We start from the raw sequence: 16407 nt of genomic DNA, 5'->3' as shown, positions 1-16407 counted from the left end.
GGCTATGAGTATATGGCTAGATGTACCTAGGATATCGATCTGTTAATAGATATGACTTTGAATGTTTTGAGATAAGGCTGTGCTGTTCTTGAACTCTCTTCTTGATTGAATACATGTTGAATGAATAGGTAGTTTCAATGCCAATGACTACTGATGATGATGACATCAAGAGATTATCATGGAGCTTTGTGGTGAATGATTTCGGATTGAGGCGGAGACTTACGGAAATGGTTATAATTAAGGATATTACTATTAAGTAACTCGGACGAATATCTTCGAGTGTCAAGGTAGTGAATGATAGGTATTTGATGTTTGAGAGATTAATAAGATGTAAGTCTATTCTTTCTATGTTGCCGGCTATCTGTAGAATGTGAAATATGTAATTCTGAAAGGTACGGGGGTTGTCCACGGTCTATATATGCAAATGATAAGTAGTGTATCAAGTTGGCGACTTCTTGAAGTTCATTAAGGGTTGGACTAAGAGGCGCTTAGTCGACATTAGGAACAGGAAGATATTCGTCATAATAGACTATTTCGCTGTAAGTATCAAGCTATGAGTGTCAAGCTCTATTTTTATGTGACTAGAAAGTCCTAGTATCAAGATCTACGTTTTTTTGTCGGTAGCGCTTGCCTTAAGCGTTAGACCAAGATGTGCTACCAGATGGGTCTTTTTTTTGGAAGGTGTAAGTACCTACCTAGTAACAGTTTCTAACAAATCTTAAACGAATCCTGAGCAGCTAGTCTGAGCCATCGAAGCTTCCTGATCTCGGTTTTTCTCGCTAGTTTTAGGATGTAAGTTTCTTCTCAGGATCCTTCCCAAAAGAAGGTTAAGAAAGTAAATTTCTGGTATTAATGCAGCCAGAGGACGAAACTTGAAGGCCCAGCTAATATCGACTAGTCACGAAAGTTTTTCTATAGTCTGTACTACATTTCAGCTTTCGATTTAATGGCACTGAAAAGAAACTCAAATCGCTCTAGCGTCATGTCATACGGCTTGTCTGATCACTTCTCGAAGAACCTTCCAACTCTCACTCTCACTAGTCCAATCTATTCAGACCTTACGTTAAGTTTGAGATGGACTCCTTTTCAAAAGGCTCGTAGCTGATATGAGTCTCGTGTAACGAAGCCACAAACTAGTCAAGTATAAATGGCCTTGCCAAATTACCCATATTTCGCGGCAATCTGCATTGGCAGTCTTCAAGGTTCTCTACGTTTCGTACGCACCATCAGATGTAGTTTCCCGAGTCAGTAAACAAGGCAGCAAGTTATGGATGATAAGTCATGGACCATAGGTTACACAGCATATCAATGCACAAGGCCATATTCATGTACTGAGTCTCATTTAAAATCGGAAGCCTGCTAGCGAATTTAAAATCAGTAATGTGTTTGCATCATCTCGAGATCGCTTCCGGCTTCTTTTGAAATGAAAACTCGATGATGGGCGCCTTTAAAGTTCTGGGTTTCAGTTTAGTGATATGTCAGAAATGCAAATTAGTCGATCAACGTTAGATCATATGTCAGCGTGTCATAGGTCGATGCTTAGCCTTTCCTACTGCTTCTAGCTTGGCTGCTCTTTCCATTTACTCTACTTTTAGTTTGATCATCCTTCCCATTTATAGATCCATATTCTGATGGGGAATCTATTCCCTGTCCTCCACAATATATCATATATGGATCGAAACGTCTTTTGATTTGAGCGCTGCCGTAATTTTATGAAGAAGATAAGTACAATAGTCTCATTATGACTCATTGATAAGCCTTGCAACACTTCCCAAGAGAGGTAATCCTGTTTGAAATGCTCACTTTAGGGATACTGTCAAGATTTTCTCGCAATATAATCGTAGCGTTCAAAGTAAATTGAGTTGAATCCGGTGGTGGTTGGTGCAAGTATTTCAAGTTATTGATCGTTTCGTTTTGACTCGCGGGTCCAGAAACTCACCAGACAATTGCGTGATTGTTTAAAGCCATTACTAGTGCGAAGAACGTAGGCTAGACTGAGCTAGTCAATCTAGTTGATCACTGCTTCGGTGAAGTATATCTTGGCCTTTGGGAAGCCACGATTCGAATGAAGATTTTTCGGAAATCGACACTGAATTAATATACATTGCCTCTTCGAGTTTTTACATGTCATTTTGCCTGATATTCCAGAAAAATAGATTCTTTCTTGCGCTTAAACTTACTTCTACAATGTAGAGGCACTATGCAAGTCTTGACAGCTGCTGGCTGCTTAGGTACAGATACTGGTAATCCACAATAATAGCAAAGCAGCACCTCATGAACCAAACCCTTTGTAAATTTGTATAGTCAGGTTCGGCAGGACCAAACTAAAGTACAAATTTCCATGATACTGCTTTCATGCGGATAGTACTGGGTCTAGACCCACTCTTAGTCTAATCGTCACTTTTCCGACGAGCGTAAAGAGACGAGGAAACCTCTGAATGGTCTAGACCAGAAATCTGGACACTCTTATATCCCTGTACCCCAGTACAGATATGCAACAGAAAACAATAAAGCAGGATTTTACTTTAAACTATTCTTCACACCCTGGTACAGATATGCAACAAAACATGGAAGGATCAAATCCTCTTTATCCGGTTCGACAAAAACTTTCTTGATTTTGGGATCATGGCCAATCAAACTTCGATAGACCGATTGCGTTATGGACCTTTGAGCATGATCGACACTCACCAGCCTCCCATTTTCGAAGAAAATATGTGTGTCTACCTCTATTTTGAAGGATGCAGACCGCACTCAGCGCAACATTCGAGTGTCTTGTCCACCTGCCTAGATAGGTATGCTTAATCAGAACCAAAAGTTTGTTCTTCGAAAAAAACAGGGTGAGTTGTGAAAGATTTTGCAAAAGATAGAACTGTCATTTAATACTCGGCAACGAACATACGGACCAAGTTATTTCACCAAATACATTAAGAACAAATTGCTGCAAAATATCAAGAAGGATATGGCATGGTGTACCTATCTTCAGAGGTTGACGTTGCGATATTCTCCGAATGTCGGCAGTTCGGCGGCAGTTTACATGTGAGTTATGCATGATTAATAATCAGTCGATCATTGTCAACGTCCAACGTCGGTTACATCAAGGAAAATCTTATATCACATCCAAACATCGAATCCCAGCTTTGAAGAAGCGATCTTTTCATTACAATACTCGTTCATAACAAGCTTGCCCCAATGGCAGCCCCTAATGAGACCTACACTCCGGCATTTCCTCCAAAATCCAAGCCCCACATTTCAACCGGCATCCCCTTTCCTGAAGCATGTGCCCATCACATTAAAGATACTTTCCATGCCTTAAAGGTCTACATAATTGTATCGAACTCTATCAGCAAGACTTCCAATTTTAGCTCTCTTCAGGAACGTCTTGGTGATTTGGTTGTGGGCGTGAGGTATGGAATTAAACCACACACACCATGGGATGATGTCTTGGAAATCGCACAAGATATGCGAGAGAAACAAGCAGATATCATTGTTACGCTTGGAGCTGGATCACTTACTGACGGAGCAAAAATCATCTCATTCGTATGTTAAAATCGTTCATATAACCAGGATACATTCCAGCTTAACATTGGTACCCAAAATTTTGGGTAGCCTTAGACCTCTAGCTTGCGGTTTTATGCGTACTAGATTTACCACCCCATGCTATTATACCCCCCAATTCTGGTAAAAATCCTTGCGGGATTTCCTAACACGGAACTAGGCATTAGCAAACAATGTATCCACTCCCGATGGACTCTACTCTCTCTCGGACGAGGCCAAGACCTCGGATCTAAAGCCATGTCACGTCCCTATAATCAACATTCCAACATCCCTTTCTGGCGGGGAGTACTCACCATTTGCTGGCGCGACCAATACTTCGACGCATCAGAAGGTGGCCTTCAATCACCCATCGATGGGCACATCTCTTATCATTCTATCTCCTTCCCTGTGTATTTCTACTCCTCAACATGTTTGGCTTAGCACTGGTCTTCGAGCAGTAGATCATTGTGTTGAAGGATTTTGCTCGCTCGATGAAAAGGTTTGCGCCGGAAGCGACGAGGAGTTCTCGAATGGATTGAGATTACTTATACCAAATTTGTTGATCACTAAGAAAGATCCGAAAAACGAGGACGCGAGATTAAAGGAAATGTTGGGGGTGGTGGAAGCAATGAAGGGGGTTAGCAGAGGTATCCCAATGGGCGGGAGCCACGGAATTGGGCATCAGTTAGGGCCGCTAGGCGTTGGCCATGGCGAGACGAGCTGTATCATGTTACCGCATGTATTGAAATACAATGCAAAGCATGGCAGTAACGACGAGAAAGTTATTGGAGGACAAAGAAAAGTACTGGACGTTTTGTGGGAGGAAGCTGCCGTTAAAGACCTACTCAAGAGAAACGGATTGGAGAGAGAAACTTCCGATGCAGGTGATGTGGTGGGTGCTATCGTGCGCGAACTTGGCATGCCGAGGACACTGAAGGACGTGGGCGTAAAGAGCGAGCAGTTGGATGCACTGGCGGATAATTGTTTGAAAGATAGGTGGTTAGCTACAAATGCTGTACCTCTGACTAGTAAGGAGCAAGTGCTCGAAGTGCTGGAAATGGCTGCTGGTTCATAATATGATCATTGTGAGGGGCCATTTTACTAGCCACAACTTTTAGTCAAACTCATGATTTGGTGATTTTTATTGATGTTGTTCTTAGCGGCTTGAAAACTTTGTTGCGCATATATTCTGCAGCATATCACAATTTTTGTCAGTTTTTACACACCGATTACCCTCCAGCACCGAGAAAGTGTTCGAGAATAATGACATGAAATAATTTGCAAGACAATCAAAATTTCCAGAGGAAACAAAACGCAAAAAAATGTATATTGTACAGTGGTCAAGCTGTTTGTTTGGAAGGGAATTTGTTCTTACCAATTTTGTCTTCTCGTCGTGCCACCACCAAATTTTGTATTTGTCCTGGTTCCCTGGTACAAGCCAGATAGTGGGTCCCATTGTTGGTTTGATGTTGAAATTGTCCCTGCAGAGCAGATTAATTCAATTGCTTATAGTCACACTCCGAAGAGGTCGGACTTGTCGATCCATAGAATCCACCCTAAGAAATTATTAGCATAAGAATCTTAGAAGTAAGAGTCGAGGCATATAACAGCTTGACCACCGAATATGTTTGACTTTTTTGTTCTAGGATCAAGATATCTTCACTTATGTGGTACCGTTGCCGAGACAGGAGTGAATCATGATGAGTTGATGAAGTGCGCGTAACACGTGGTGGCAATTGGAATGAATTGTTTGGCCACTCCTGGAAATCGTACATCAGCGCCTGTGCGTTTGTGATGTAATGAAAATGTGTGTACGGTACTTTCATGATGATTCCTTACTATGTCATCAAGAATTCCAATTAGGATCTCTATATATGGATGCGTTGCCGTACACCGAATGGTATCATTTCTGGTGCAGCCGTGTTATTCTACATCCTGCTAGTCAGCCTCAGTTATTTAAGATACTGGATTTATTTATTCTTGTCTTTCTGCTAAAGAATATCTCAATATCTGAAAGACAAGAGGCATGTTCCAGCGATTCCTTTAGTTCGATCCAAGTCTAGATTTGTCCTTTCCAAGTATCATCACGTGTTTGGCAAACCAGGGGCAAATACCCAACTACCTTTCCCTGGAAGACCACATTGTTCATCTGCAGAGGCTTTTGAGATTGGAATCGGATCTAATGTGTCTTACATCTGTTATTGAATATCAGTACAATGGACAAAATAGTAGAGAGTCATCAATTCTCAGTCACTCAGCTTGACAATGAGTCTACATCACGAAATCCACCTTTGAACGTGAAAAACCGTAGCCTGGAAGAGAGCTTTGTAGGTAAAAGCAGTCTTTCGACGGGTCAACCTAATGTCGACTCTCCATCTTTAGCTTCAAATTCAGCCCACCAGCCTCTTGGGTGTTCTCTACCTGAATTAGAAATCCCCATTCGCACAACTCAACGACAGCTTGTCCAATCTCGCCCCAAGTCCCCGCACAAAAATAAAGAGCATCCGGACTTACATACACATTTTAGCTCCACATATAATCCAAGTCGGTCGCCCCAGGAACCTAGTTTCTTTCCATTGGAATATCCTCCATATCCAACGAATGACGTCAACTTCGATGAATGGACTGACTATGTTGCCTATTGTGGCACGGCACCAGAGCCAGAGCTTCTCAATCTTTTGTCGAACGAAGAGAATGCAAGTCTTCACAAAAAGTACTTCATACCTCGGTCTGCAGATGATGTTAACAGCGAAAATTCATCCTCTTGTGCCAAAAAAGTAACGATGCGGCCTAGAACACGCGACATTGAGGTAACAACTGCTCAGCCCACAAAGTCAACTTCCCTGATCGAGGAGTCGTGATTGCAAAGACACGAGCTCATGGAAAGTATTGCGCTATTGTTACCAACTGAAAGCCTCGGGCTAGAGATCCAGAGAACAATCATGATACGTGGATAATGATCAGCTATGTTGCTCCCCAAAACAGTCCATTCACTACATCTCTTAGCTGAATTTTTGCTTTCAAATTTTCTCGGGGAAGCGGGACGAAAGCGCAAAGTGTCTCCGTAAACGGTATGCACCAATGGATATTTTTGCCCAAGATTTCCCCTTCCACGAATAATGGGTTGAACGATATCGAGTAAAAGCGTGGTCACATATATTTCTTTTGATGTCAAATGATAGACTTTACGGGGTGCGCATTTAGTAATTACATTAAACAGTAGGTAGTTTATGGGAGAATCAATCTACTGAAATTTTAATCCCAACAGGCTGAAATAAGAATATGTAGTAGCTATTTCAGCCTTGTCTAGGTATTCTCCAGGAGGCTACCAAGGTATACCTCACTCTTGTGATTCATGATAATATGAATGTTCACTTCAAAGGCAATCATTTCTTCCATGTTTGAATTTTAAGGAGTTCTGATCTTCCTTACAGATTTACTTATTCTACACCAATCTCCCACAATATTATCTCAACTGCAAGAGATGTTAACTTGTCCACAAAAGAATATGTTTCTCAAAACAATTGACGTGCCCACCAAGTTCCAATATCCTGCGTATCACACTTACAACTCACACCAGCTTGCACAACTCATCAAAATTCACACGTTTCAATATTTAATTTACAATATGTGCAGTATATCCCACCACTTCTCAAGTCTTTGCTAATGAGAAATTTTCTTTTGCAGAACCCACCAAAGCATTCACTTACAATCACAATCTCTTCTCTTTCATTTCAAGCAATAGTGAATGGTGAACGAAGACAACGAAAAATCAACGAACAGAAGCAAACAAATGGCGACAACAAAATATTGAGATTTCATCTATGTTAGTTAGATTTCATGGCAGAGGTCACACACAAGGATATTGATGCCATGTCTAGGCTTTACCTCGAAGCGAGAATACATTTTTGTGAAAGGGGCGGCAGAACTTCGGGAACAACCATCAACAATCTCAACCTGCTGTGGAAACCCCAAAAGTCAATGAATTATGCTGAGGAAGACTATAGCGTAGTATTTTTTCGAAACGGAACTAGGAACGATAAAATTCACTCCAGAGATACTGGCAGATAGCTACGAAAGAGGCGCGACAATGGAGTAGTTAAATACAGATTAAGCAGACAAAATCAATTTGAAAGCATCGATAATGGTATATTCTACGGAAGGAAATAAATCTCCTGAAAGTAATGGAAATCGAGGGCATGGGGAGTCATAACCTTCGACAAGCTCAGAGCCCCACAGCGACTGCTCAACCACTTTGGCATGTAGAAGAAGGCACCAAATTCGACTCACAAATATTATCTTACAGTATTTTAAAGATTCTAGGAATATATTCGCATTTGCTTGGTCGTATGTCATCTTTAAGCTAGTTCTGCAACATATGCACCATCGAAATTGAGGACAGAAGTTGATGGGTGACAGTAGGGATGTACGTGAGAAAGGCCCAGGTTTCAGGAATGGTCTCGTATGTTCTTCAGGTAATTGGATATTTAAAAAAGTAGCAATGTTTCATACTCGATTTCATGAGTCTACGAATAATGGCGGAATAATAATGTACCCTCTTGCAGAAATGTTCGTGACATGCGCCATACGTCTCTATCACTATCACCTCTTTTTTTCACCTTTGTTTCCGGCGTGGAAGCTTCAAAGTAGATTGTAGTACACTTTTCAGCGCGTGTTTTAATTTGGAGTGAGGCTCTTGATGAGTCAAAAGTGTGTTTGGGCAATAAGAAGACGAATGGAGGGATTTCTAGTATATAAAGGTGACCACTTGAAAGTAGATAGAGTGACTATTATGTTTATGAATTAATATTATGAGAGAACTCATGTTATCCGTATTAACAAAGTAGATGTTTATAGAATCCATTGACAATAGAGCCAAGAGGAATCCTTAAGTGATGTCAATATTTCGTTTGTTAATCTCTGCTACTAATTTTATACGCAAGTACATTGTTTATTTGTATTCCAGTCGCAAAGCCTCTCTTTGACTCTCATTCGTACATAATCTCTCACGAACTACGGTATCATCAATTCAGCTGCCATTAGCTACCATACTTCGAACAACATGTATACTATGCACGACGACGAATTAATGTCTCTCGAGGAGCTTGAGAGGTTGATGGATGAGCAAGAAACCAAAAAATGCCATGGCAACATCAGCTTCAGCTTCAACAACAATTGCTCCCAGTACTGTTGCCACCATCGCTACGGCTACCGCATCTAAGAATATCTCGGAAGCTAGCAATGAAAAATCCTCCGGTGCCATCTTATTTAAAGAGCCACATAAAGATCAACAAACACCATCTCTCCCAACAACCACTTCCGACGCAAAGATGTCGAAGAAATCTGGTACTCGAGCTAGAAAGCACGAGGTCAAATCGGCTCAGAAACTATCAAAAATCTCTGTTCATATCACAGAGGACCGAGAAGCTCACCAAAGCTACTCCATGGAGAGAGATCCATGGACTGATCAGCGAGATAAAGAACACAACGCCGCCTACTTTGACGATGCCAGTCTTGCTAAGCAAGCCGTGACTCTCTACCTTCGACGAGTCTGAAGGCTTCTGGCGCTATCTCTCCTCCGGCTACGGGCACGGCAAATGCTTTAAATCCCCTTCCTACCCAAACCGGTCGCACCAAATTTGAGTTCTGAGCAAACCAAAAGCCAAGCCTTTCGTTCTTGCTACTCCAGCTCAACTAGGCAAGTCTAACTCGCCGCTACCCGAGTTCCAGGAGGCCCTAGTGAGGTCATCACGATTAGCTTCCCAACTACCGGGGCTTTTTCGTCTGGATTGAAGGATTTAAATACGGCTAAGGAGGCTAGCTCTGGTGGTATGGTAATCTCAATCAATGGACCGATTGGGGAGAATCAGGTAGAGGTTTCTGGGCCAATTGGGTCTAATATTCGTGGGTTTGTTAGGAGAACTTGCCCTAGGCTAGGTGAAAGCAGATAATGGCTGCATTTAAGTGAATGGAGGATAAACGGGCCAATAGATGTAAATTAGACAGATAAGAAAGCGGTAAATGACTACTAGTTACTATGAGTCAGTAAAACTACCGAGAAAGACCTAATTCCTCTTCATGGATTGTTTTTATTGATGTGAAACAATATATTGTTCTAATTGTTGTATACCAGATGAGGTAATCACAGTCATTGATAGTTTAGATGAATGATGGACAATTAATCGTTGTGATTGTTGCAAACCATATTGTACAATCATATCTTTTGAATTGTTGAATCAAAAGAAGACAATATGAAGTCTTGATTGTTGTATATCAAGCGGTAGAATAACGTTCGTTGATAGTCCAGGTTAGCGTAGGACAATTTGATAAAGAAATTTTTTGATGCCAGATCATATATCTAAGTCCACTGAAGACTTCATTTTACTTGAAAGAATGTAGTTAAGTTAACTGGAAAACTCAAATGAGAGTTGTCAAAGTTTGTAAAAGAGCAGAGCAATCGAGGGGCCCGACTGATGCTTGAAATTCCCAAGAATCAGAGTTGTTATATGTGTCATGACATCAAAAGGACTCAAAAGTATGATAGACTCACTCCCGACAACAACTCTGAGATTCGATAGAAGAAGAAGAAGAATCTAGTGTATTCAATTTATAATAGCAGGTAAGACATTACAAGTGTATATAAACTTATTCGGGATAACCGAGCATCAGTAGCTGCATCTTCTGAGAGTATATGCTAAAGCTCTAAACACCAATAACTAAATGCTTTTACTAGTCTATTCCATGAGACAAGATGATAGCCATCAGATTCAGAAGTCTAAGTAGTTTACTCTTTGAATATTATATAAGTCAAATACGTGATCTTACAGCATTCTGCAGCTACAACGACGGCATCTCCAGATAGCTAAATTCCAAAGTTACAAAGCGAACTTCAAGCATTGAACGCATAGTTGTTAAATTTTAACTACCATGCCCGTTGCCATAATACAATTTGAATGTTAAAGGCACTATTGTCTAATGTCAGACGCAAATTTCCCATATCAACTTGGAAGATTGAAATAACGGCAATCTGATATATCAGTAGTTCCTAATACACCAACTCCACCTGTACATCAGAAGTCCTACCCTACCGTCGGATATCAAACCAACAAATTTCCAAGTTAACCTTGGATTTCGAAGATCCTGCAGCCAAAAATCAGCGATCAACCCTTCAGCTCAACGTGAGTATTGAAAGGGTCGTCATCCGAAGGTTTAGAATTGTTCATGATGATTTATTTTTAGATTTCCCACATCTACAAAGAAACCTAATACCGAAATGTAAATGAATACCAAATATTACCCATCTGTATATTCTCCACCTCCATTGACTTATTAGATTCTTCGAATCTTGTATTTGACACATGTGATAAGGTCAGTATATGTCACTTTATCCACACTGTCGCTCCTCGCCCACTCAGCATTCTATTGTCACTTAAAATCTAAAACATGGCTACTGATCTGCCTCTGTCAAGTGTCCAATTTTTGGGCATCATGCAAAAGAAGGAGTGGATCAAAGATTTAACGACAAACACCACGAGGGAAACGAAGTCCGCTTCACAGAAAACATCGATATGAGAAATTAATGAGTACACTCAGATATGGATATTTCCCGATGAAGGGTACATATTACATACAATATATGGTATCTTAATAAAACTACACTCTTCTTTTAGGTACTAGCATAGCCTATGTGGCTCTTATAAAACATGACGGCCCGTTCTTATAATCCCAATTTCACCCAATCTACTCTATTTATCTTTAAATTCCTGCGAGAAGATCTTCTGCCAGAGATCCAACCACTTTTGTTGTTGTGCTGTGAGAGCCTTTCCAGGCGTTTTGAAAGATTTGGTAAGTATGTCACGGAGTCGAGCCCGCATTGTTTTAATAGCAAGCATCGTTTTCCAATCCGACACAGCAAACCGAGCTCTATTACCATCTAATATGAAGACACCGGCGTACATCTATATCAAGATTAGTAGGTAATTTCAACGATATATTTAGATAGAACTTACATCGCAGCGGACATCTCCGCAGAGTAAAGCAATCGAGAATTCTTCTACGGCTGTAGTTTCATGGGCATTATAAAATCTGCTTGGGCTTAGTGGTAGAACTGAATAAAATGAGGAGAGGGAACTTACTGCTTGGCCTGCATAATATGATAGTACGAGAGCCATTTGAGCTCATGATGACCTTTATTTACAGATGTAGGATGCAGACTAATGGATTGATTATTGGCGCAGTTACGGAATCCCCTACCATCCCGGACAAGAAGCTTTGGATAGAAGCTCCAACCAATGACAGAAGAGACAATGATATCGTTATCACTGTTTGCATTGATTCTGAAGGGTATTTCGAAAAATTGTCGACGGCGGCTCGAGTAACGTGTTCTGCATTAATTAGACCATATTGAGGAAACAAACACAGTCAACATACCTATTCAGAGCAGTTCTCTCCGCCTCTGTAAGAGGGAGAAACCCAGAATCCACAAGACAAACCACCAATTGTCCTTTCAAGTCCTCAATATTCGATAAACTTTGCTGGCTAAGGAAATTTTTGCGACAAAATTGATACTCGGAGCCATTTGCCATGCAAACTTTCTTCCAAGCTAGGTAGGCGTTATAAACTGTCAAAAGATCCGAATCACCTTTTCTAAAGGCAAGTCTGACAGTATCCGCTTGTTGTCGTTGTCCAAAAGGAGCAGAGAATGGCGATTTAGAAGATAGGATTGCAGCGATTGTTACTGCTGCATCGAGACATTTGAAAACGCTACCAAGGAGCATAAGTTTTCCTAAGAAAACATCGAGTGGCAACCTCGCCAACTGGAGACCCAACGGCGTTAAATCTTCTCCTGCTGTCAAGGCTCTAACATCTACAAGTGCGTCAATGGCACGTCTGATGTTCTTAGCAGACGGAGGATCCAATGCTTCACTCAACGTCTCCTCGATACCACCTAACTTACAAATCTTGACTCGAATGGCAAGATCTTGAAGGGATAAACGGAGGAATTCTGGGGTTTGCTGATCGGCCAGAATTTCGTCGTGTCTATATTTAGTGAAAAGATGAAAGCAAAGTCCCTCTTGTACTCTTCCAGCTCTACCTCTTCTTTGTTTGGCATTTGCCTTGCTAATGAAGGTTTCCAATAGACGAGAGAGCTGTCTCCTCTCATCGAATCTCATCTCGCGATGCTTTCCTGTATCAATCACACAAGTGACATCAGGAATAGTGATACCAGTTTCAGCAATGTTGGTGGCTAAAACGATTTTTCTGATTCCAGGTGGCGGCACGAGGAAGGCAGCTTCTTGATCCTCACTTGCGATGGTGGAGTGTAACGGGTATATATACCAGTCCGACGAGAATGCCGGGTGTCCACAAAGCATATCATTTAAGGTTCGAATCTCAGCAATACCTGGAAGAAAGACAAGGATGGCCTTTAAGTAGTTAGCATGATTCAAAGTGACACTCAAGGGTCTGAAGCTGGATGTGATCTTTGGTGCAATACCAGAATATCTGGTTCGCATCAATGGATGCAGATCGGAGCATTGATATGGACAGAACTTACTTTACTATACGGCGCCAATCGGTCATCAGCAGCGATCTTTGCGATTAATTGAGTTACCAGATCAAATTCTATCCGGTACTCATCGAATTGTGCAATAGTGTTTCGAGTTTTGTTGCTATATCCTCTTAGAGCCTTCGTACTTTCACTCTTCGTCGTCTCGCTAGAGACGTCATCTGCGAGCTCGACATCGTCATCAAGGTCAGTATACTTTTCTTGCAGACCATTATCTAGAGAAAATCCTGTAAGCTCAACAGCATCTTCTAGATATTTGACCTGAACGGGGAATGTACGGCCTGGAACGTTCAAGACGGGAGCGCCATCTAGATATTTTGAAAAGCGATCGGCATCGACTGTTGCAGACATTAGAACAACTTTCAGATCCGGTCTCCGCACCAATAGTTTTCGAAGGACAATAAGTAAGAAATCACTGTCTATTGTGCGCTCATGAACTTCATCAAGGACAATATGCGTAATATCTCTAAGGTCATTTGAGCCCTCGAGCATTCGCATCACAATTCCGGTAGTAGCGTATATAAGTCGAGTCTCTTTTGATGTATTAGACTCGAGTCTGATGGCATAGCCTACCAGTGATCGAGGAGTGCCAAGATCGCTCTTGCGTTCGCCCAGCTCTTCACTCACACGGCGAGCAAGAGAGATTGCGGAAATACGTCTAGGCTCCGTGCAATAAATTTTGCAACGCTTTCCTCTGGACAATTGGTGCTCCAGAATAAATGCTGGGACTTGCGTACTCTTTCCACATCCAGTCTCACCACAAACAATAACTACTTGTGAGCGATCTATAGCACCGAGTACCTCCTCTTTGAACGACCACATAGGCAGCTGCATTCGTGACTGAAGCATATGTTGATAACTGTGCGACGAGGATTTTTCAGCCCATATTCTCTGATATGCCTCGGGAGCAAATCCTGTCTTGGGACCTTTGTCTATGGAAGCTTCCTCGTTACCAGGCGTCCTGGCCGCTCCACGATTTCGGAAAGCGCCATGTATCAAAACACCATCTTCTAATTCTTGATCTCGTTTTGCGCGAACCAAATCACGGAACGTCTTGATAGCATTTCGATCTTCTTCGTCCGACTTTTCCTTCTTAATCTCGGCAAATTCGGTCCAAAGATCACGCCATGCCGCTGGTAAACGTAGAGAAACTTTGTCTTCTTTTGCTGACGACCCAAAAATAAGAAATAACGCAGTTGTAGCAATATACGCTTCAGATTGGCGGGAGTCGGGGGTGGATACAGAGACCATAGTAAAACTTTGTAATTTCGGACTTGAGGCATATTCGACCTGTGGGAGGGGTGTAGTTGCAAGTGGATCTTGTGATTTTGACCAGGTGATTCGGAGGTTGTGACGATTAGAGTAACTGGTATCAGAAATGAGAGTGTAAGCTAATCTCACTGAAGAGTCCCTATTATCCTTTGGTAAGCGTTGTTCATTCCTAGTAATTTTTGTGCCCCTTACCTTGCTCGACAGGCTTCTTCAAGCACTCTAGTTGGGTTGACGCCTGACCATTTTCCAAAATCTCGAACAGTAACCTTCGTCCCATCCTTACCATTAATCACCGTACTGCTTTTGCCAGTCAACGGATCCACTTCGTTGACAGGCAAGCTAGCAAAAAGATCAGCTAGCGCAGCATCGTCGTCGCTACCAGTTTCTTCTAGCATGGCTTTGCCAATCGCAGCTGCTTCTCTGCTAATTTCGTCATCAGAATCCACTGAAATGTCAGACTCTTGTGCTTCCTTATCTGCAGCCAATTCAGAAGCGCGCAAGGTAGCTGCATCTCTCTCTAGCTTTATTCTTTGTTCGTTCCACTGTAGTTCTGCAGGGTATTTGTCAAACAAGACATCGTCCTCTATTTTCTTAAGCTTTCTTGCTAACCTCGCTGACTCTATATCAACGGGACTTCCATTGTTTTGTGACTTCGGAGCACCCCTTTTGCCATTTGAACGTGTATCAGTGGTAGACTTCGAGTTTTGGAGTATGAAGATTTTTTCTTTAGTTTTCAGATATACTGGGAGGAGATCTTCCGGGTCAATATCGCTGTCATAATCTACTATGGCTACTTTCTTGTTTTCTTGCTTCTTTCCATTTCGAGGGGTGTTTCCTCCATTTTGAATTGATGCAAAATGCCTCGTATCTGAGTCGATTCTTGGTGTAGTAGTTCCCGAGGCCATAGGGCTGTCAAACGGTGTACCTAGAAGACAATTTATTAATTCTAGTAAACTAAAAAAACATTCTGGATATACATACCATTTGAGACTTTTGCGAAGACGCCAATCTGCGGTGTGCATTCTGGTAATCAGGCAATTCTTCTCTTGAACATTCACGGGAAAGCCACTCCAGCGATTCTTCCATGCCCCAGATTGAATCCTTGTTGCTACTGCCAATCTTATCCGAAATATCCAAAACATGTTGGAGAGCCAATAATACTTTATCTGTTACAAAGCCAGCCCCTACGAGAGCTTGTTGTAAAGTCCAAAGTCGAATTGCAAGCTCCTCCTCTGATACCTGCTTTAACGAAGTTGTATCTGCTGCTGAACCGGAAAATCGCCCTTCCATCTTGATTAAATCCAAGATCTCTTCCATAAGCTCAGGGGGTAACCATTTCCTCGTGTTAAGAGTTTCTGATTGGCCTCGTAGCACTCTGCGATCGGTTTCTAATCGGGTCTTTTGACGAAGCGCATCTCTCTTTGACTTCTGCGAATGTTTCTCGACGAGGATTTGAAGCTCGGAATTCTCGAGTTGCTTTTCGAACTCTTCGGGAGTCAAATTAGAATCCTGGTTTGAAGATCCATTCCCTACGACTTCACCAGCCTTTTCCCCCAATTGTTGACTCTCAGTTGTGTCGATAGCGTCATCTGCTACATCCTTTTCCTTGATAGCTTCGATAGCTTCATTTTTGGGCTTCGAGGCAATCGAGGTGGTAGCAAATCCTCTGCAGGATTTGTAGCTGGCTTCTTCTTTTTCTTGCCATAGCCATCTTCTAGATATGTTTCGATAATTGGTGATTAAATTTGTTGGTTCGATGTGAATGTCAAAGTACCTAAAACAATGCAGCCTCGTAACGCCAAATATTAATGCCAAACGCGGGGCCGATTTATAGTGGGGGTCAGTATTTCTTTACTGTAATCTGTTGCTCTGTACGGTGGAATCGCTAGAGTCGTCATTTCTCTCCAACTTTTTTTCTCGGAGGCCGCGGATAACATTAATCCAGTCAGTCAGTTCAGTTCACCCCTCGAGAATTGCACACAGATACTAGGTGTAAACAATTATACGAGCAGTTTCGCAGAGTACACTATTGA

At 41.8% G+C, this 16407-nt stretch overlaps 4 protein-coding genes across 4 annotated transcripts; 3 read left to right on the top strand and 1 right to left on the bottom strand.

The window, feature by feature from the left end:
• The first annotated feature begins 3125 nt into the window (after nucleotides 1-3125).
• On the top strand, nucleotides 3126-5081 carry EAF02_011074 (uncharacterized protein). The gene is made up of 2 exons (XM_038907122.1): nucleotides 3126-3537; nucleotides 3716-5081. Exons 1-2 carry the CDS (start codon nucleotides 3190-3192, stop codon nucleotides 4607-4609), a joined length of 1242 nt encoding a protein of 413 aa, XP_038753148.1. The 5' UTR covers nucleotides 3126-3189; the 3' UTR covers nucleotides 4610-5081.
• Nucleotides 5082-5750: 669 nt separating this feature from the next.
• On the top strand, nucleotides 5751-6395 carry EAF02_011073 (uncharacterized protein; the record flags this gene model as incomplete). The annotated part of the gene is made up of 1 exon (XM_038907121.1): nucleotides 5751-6395. One exon carries the CDS (start codon nucleotides 5751-5753, stop codon nucleotides 6393-6395), a length of 645 nt encoding a protein of 214 aa, XP_038753147.1.
• Nucleotides 6396-8678: 2283 nt separating this feature from the next.
• EAF02_011072 (uncharacterized protein) lies at nucleotides 8679-9089 on the top strand (the record flags this gene model as incomplete). The annotated part of the gene is made up of 1 exon (XM_038907120.1): nucleotides 8679-9089. One exon carries the CDS (start codon nucleotides 8679-8681, stop codon nucleotides 9087-9089), a length of 411 nt encoding a protein of 136 aa, XP_038753146.1.
• A 2190-nt stretch (nucleotides 9090-11279) lies between these two features.
• On the bottom strand, nucleotides 11280-16272 carry EAF02_011071 (uncharacterized protein; the record flags this gene model as incomplete). Its single annotated transcript, XM_038907119.1, has 8 exons — nucleotides 11280-11492; nucleotides 11544-11619; nucleotides 11670-11918; nucleotides 11965-12959; nucleotides 13091-14513; nucleotides 14567-15299; nucleotides 15352-16088; nucleotides 16250-16272. The coding sequence occupies 8 exons, from the start codon at nucleotides 16270-16272 to the stop codon at nucleotides 11280-11282; spliced, it is 4449 nt and encodes a 1482-aa protein (XP_038753145.1).
• Between the last annotated feature and the right edge of the window lie 135 nt (nucleotides 16273-16407).

This window comes from Botrytis sinoallii, assembly GCF_014898435.1.
Source record: "Botrytis sinoallii strain Bc 23 chromosome Unknown BSIN_029, whole genome shotgun sequence".
NCBI lineage: Eukaryota > Fungi > Ascomycota > Leotiomycetes > Helotiales > Sclerotiniaceae > Botrytis > Botrytis sinoallii.
The sequence above is the reverse complement of the archived record's forward strand: the minus strand, read 5'-3'. Positions and strand labels throughout refer to the sequence as shown.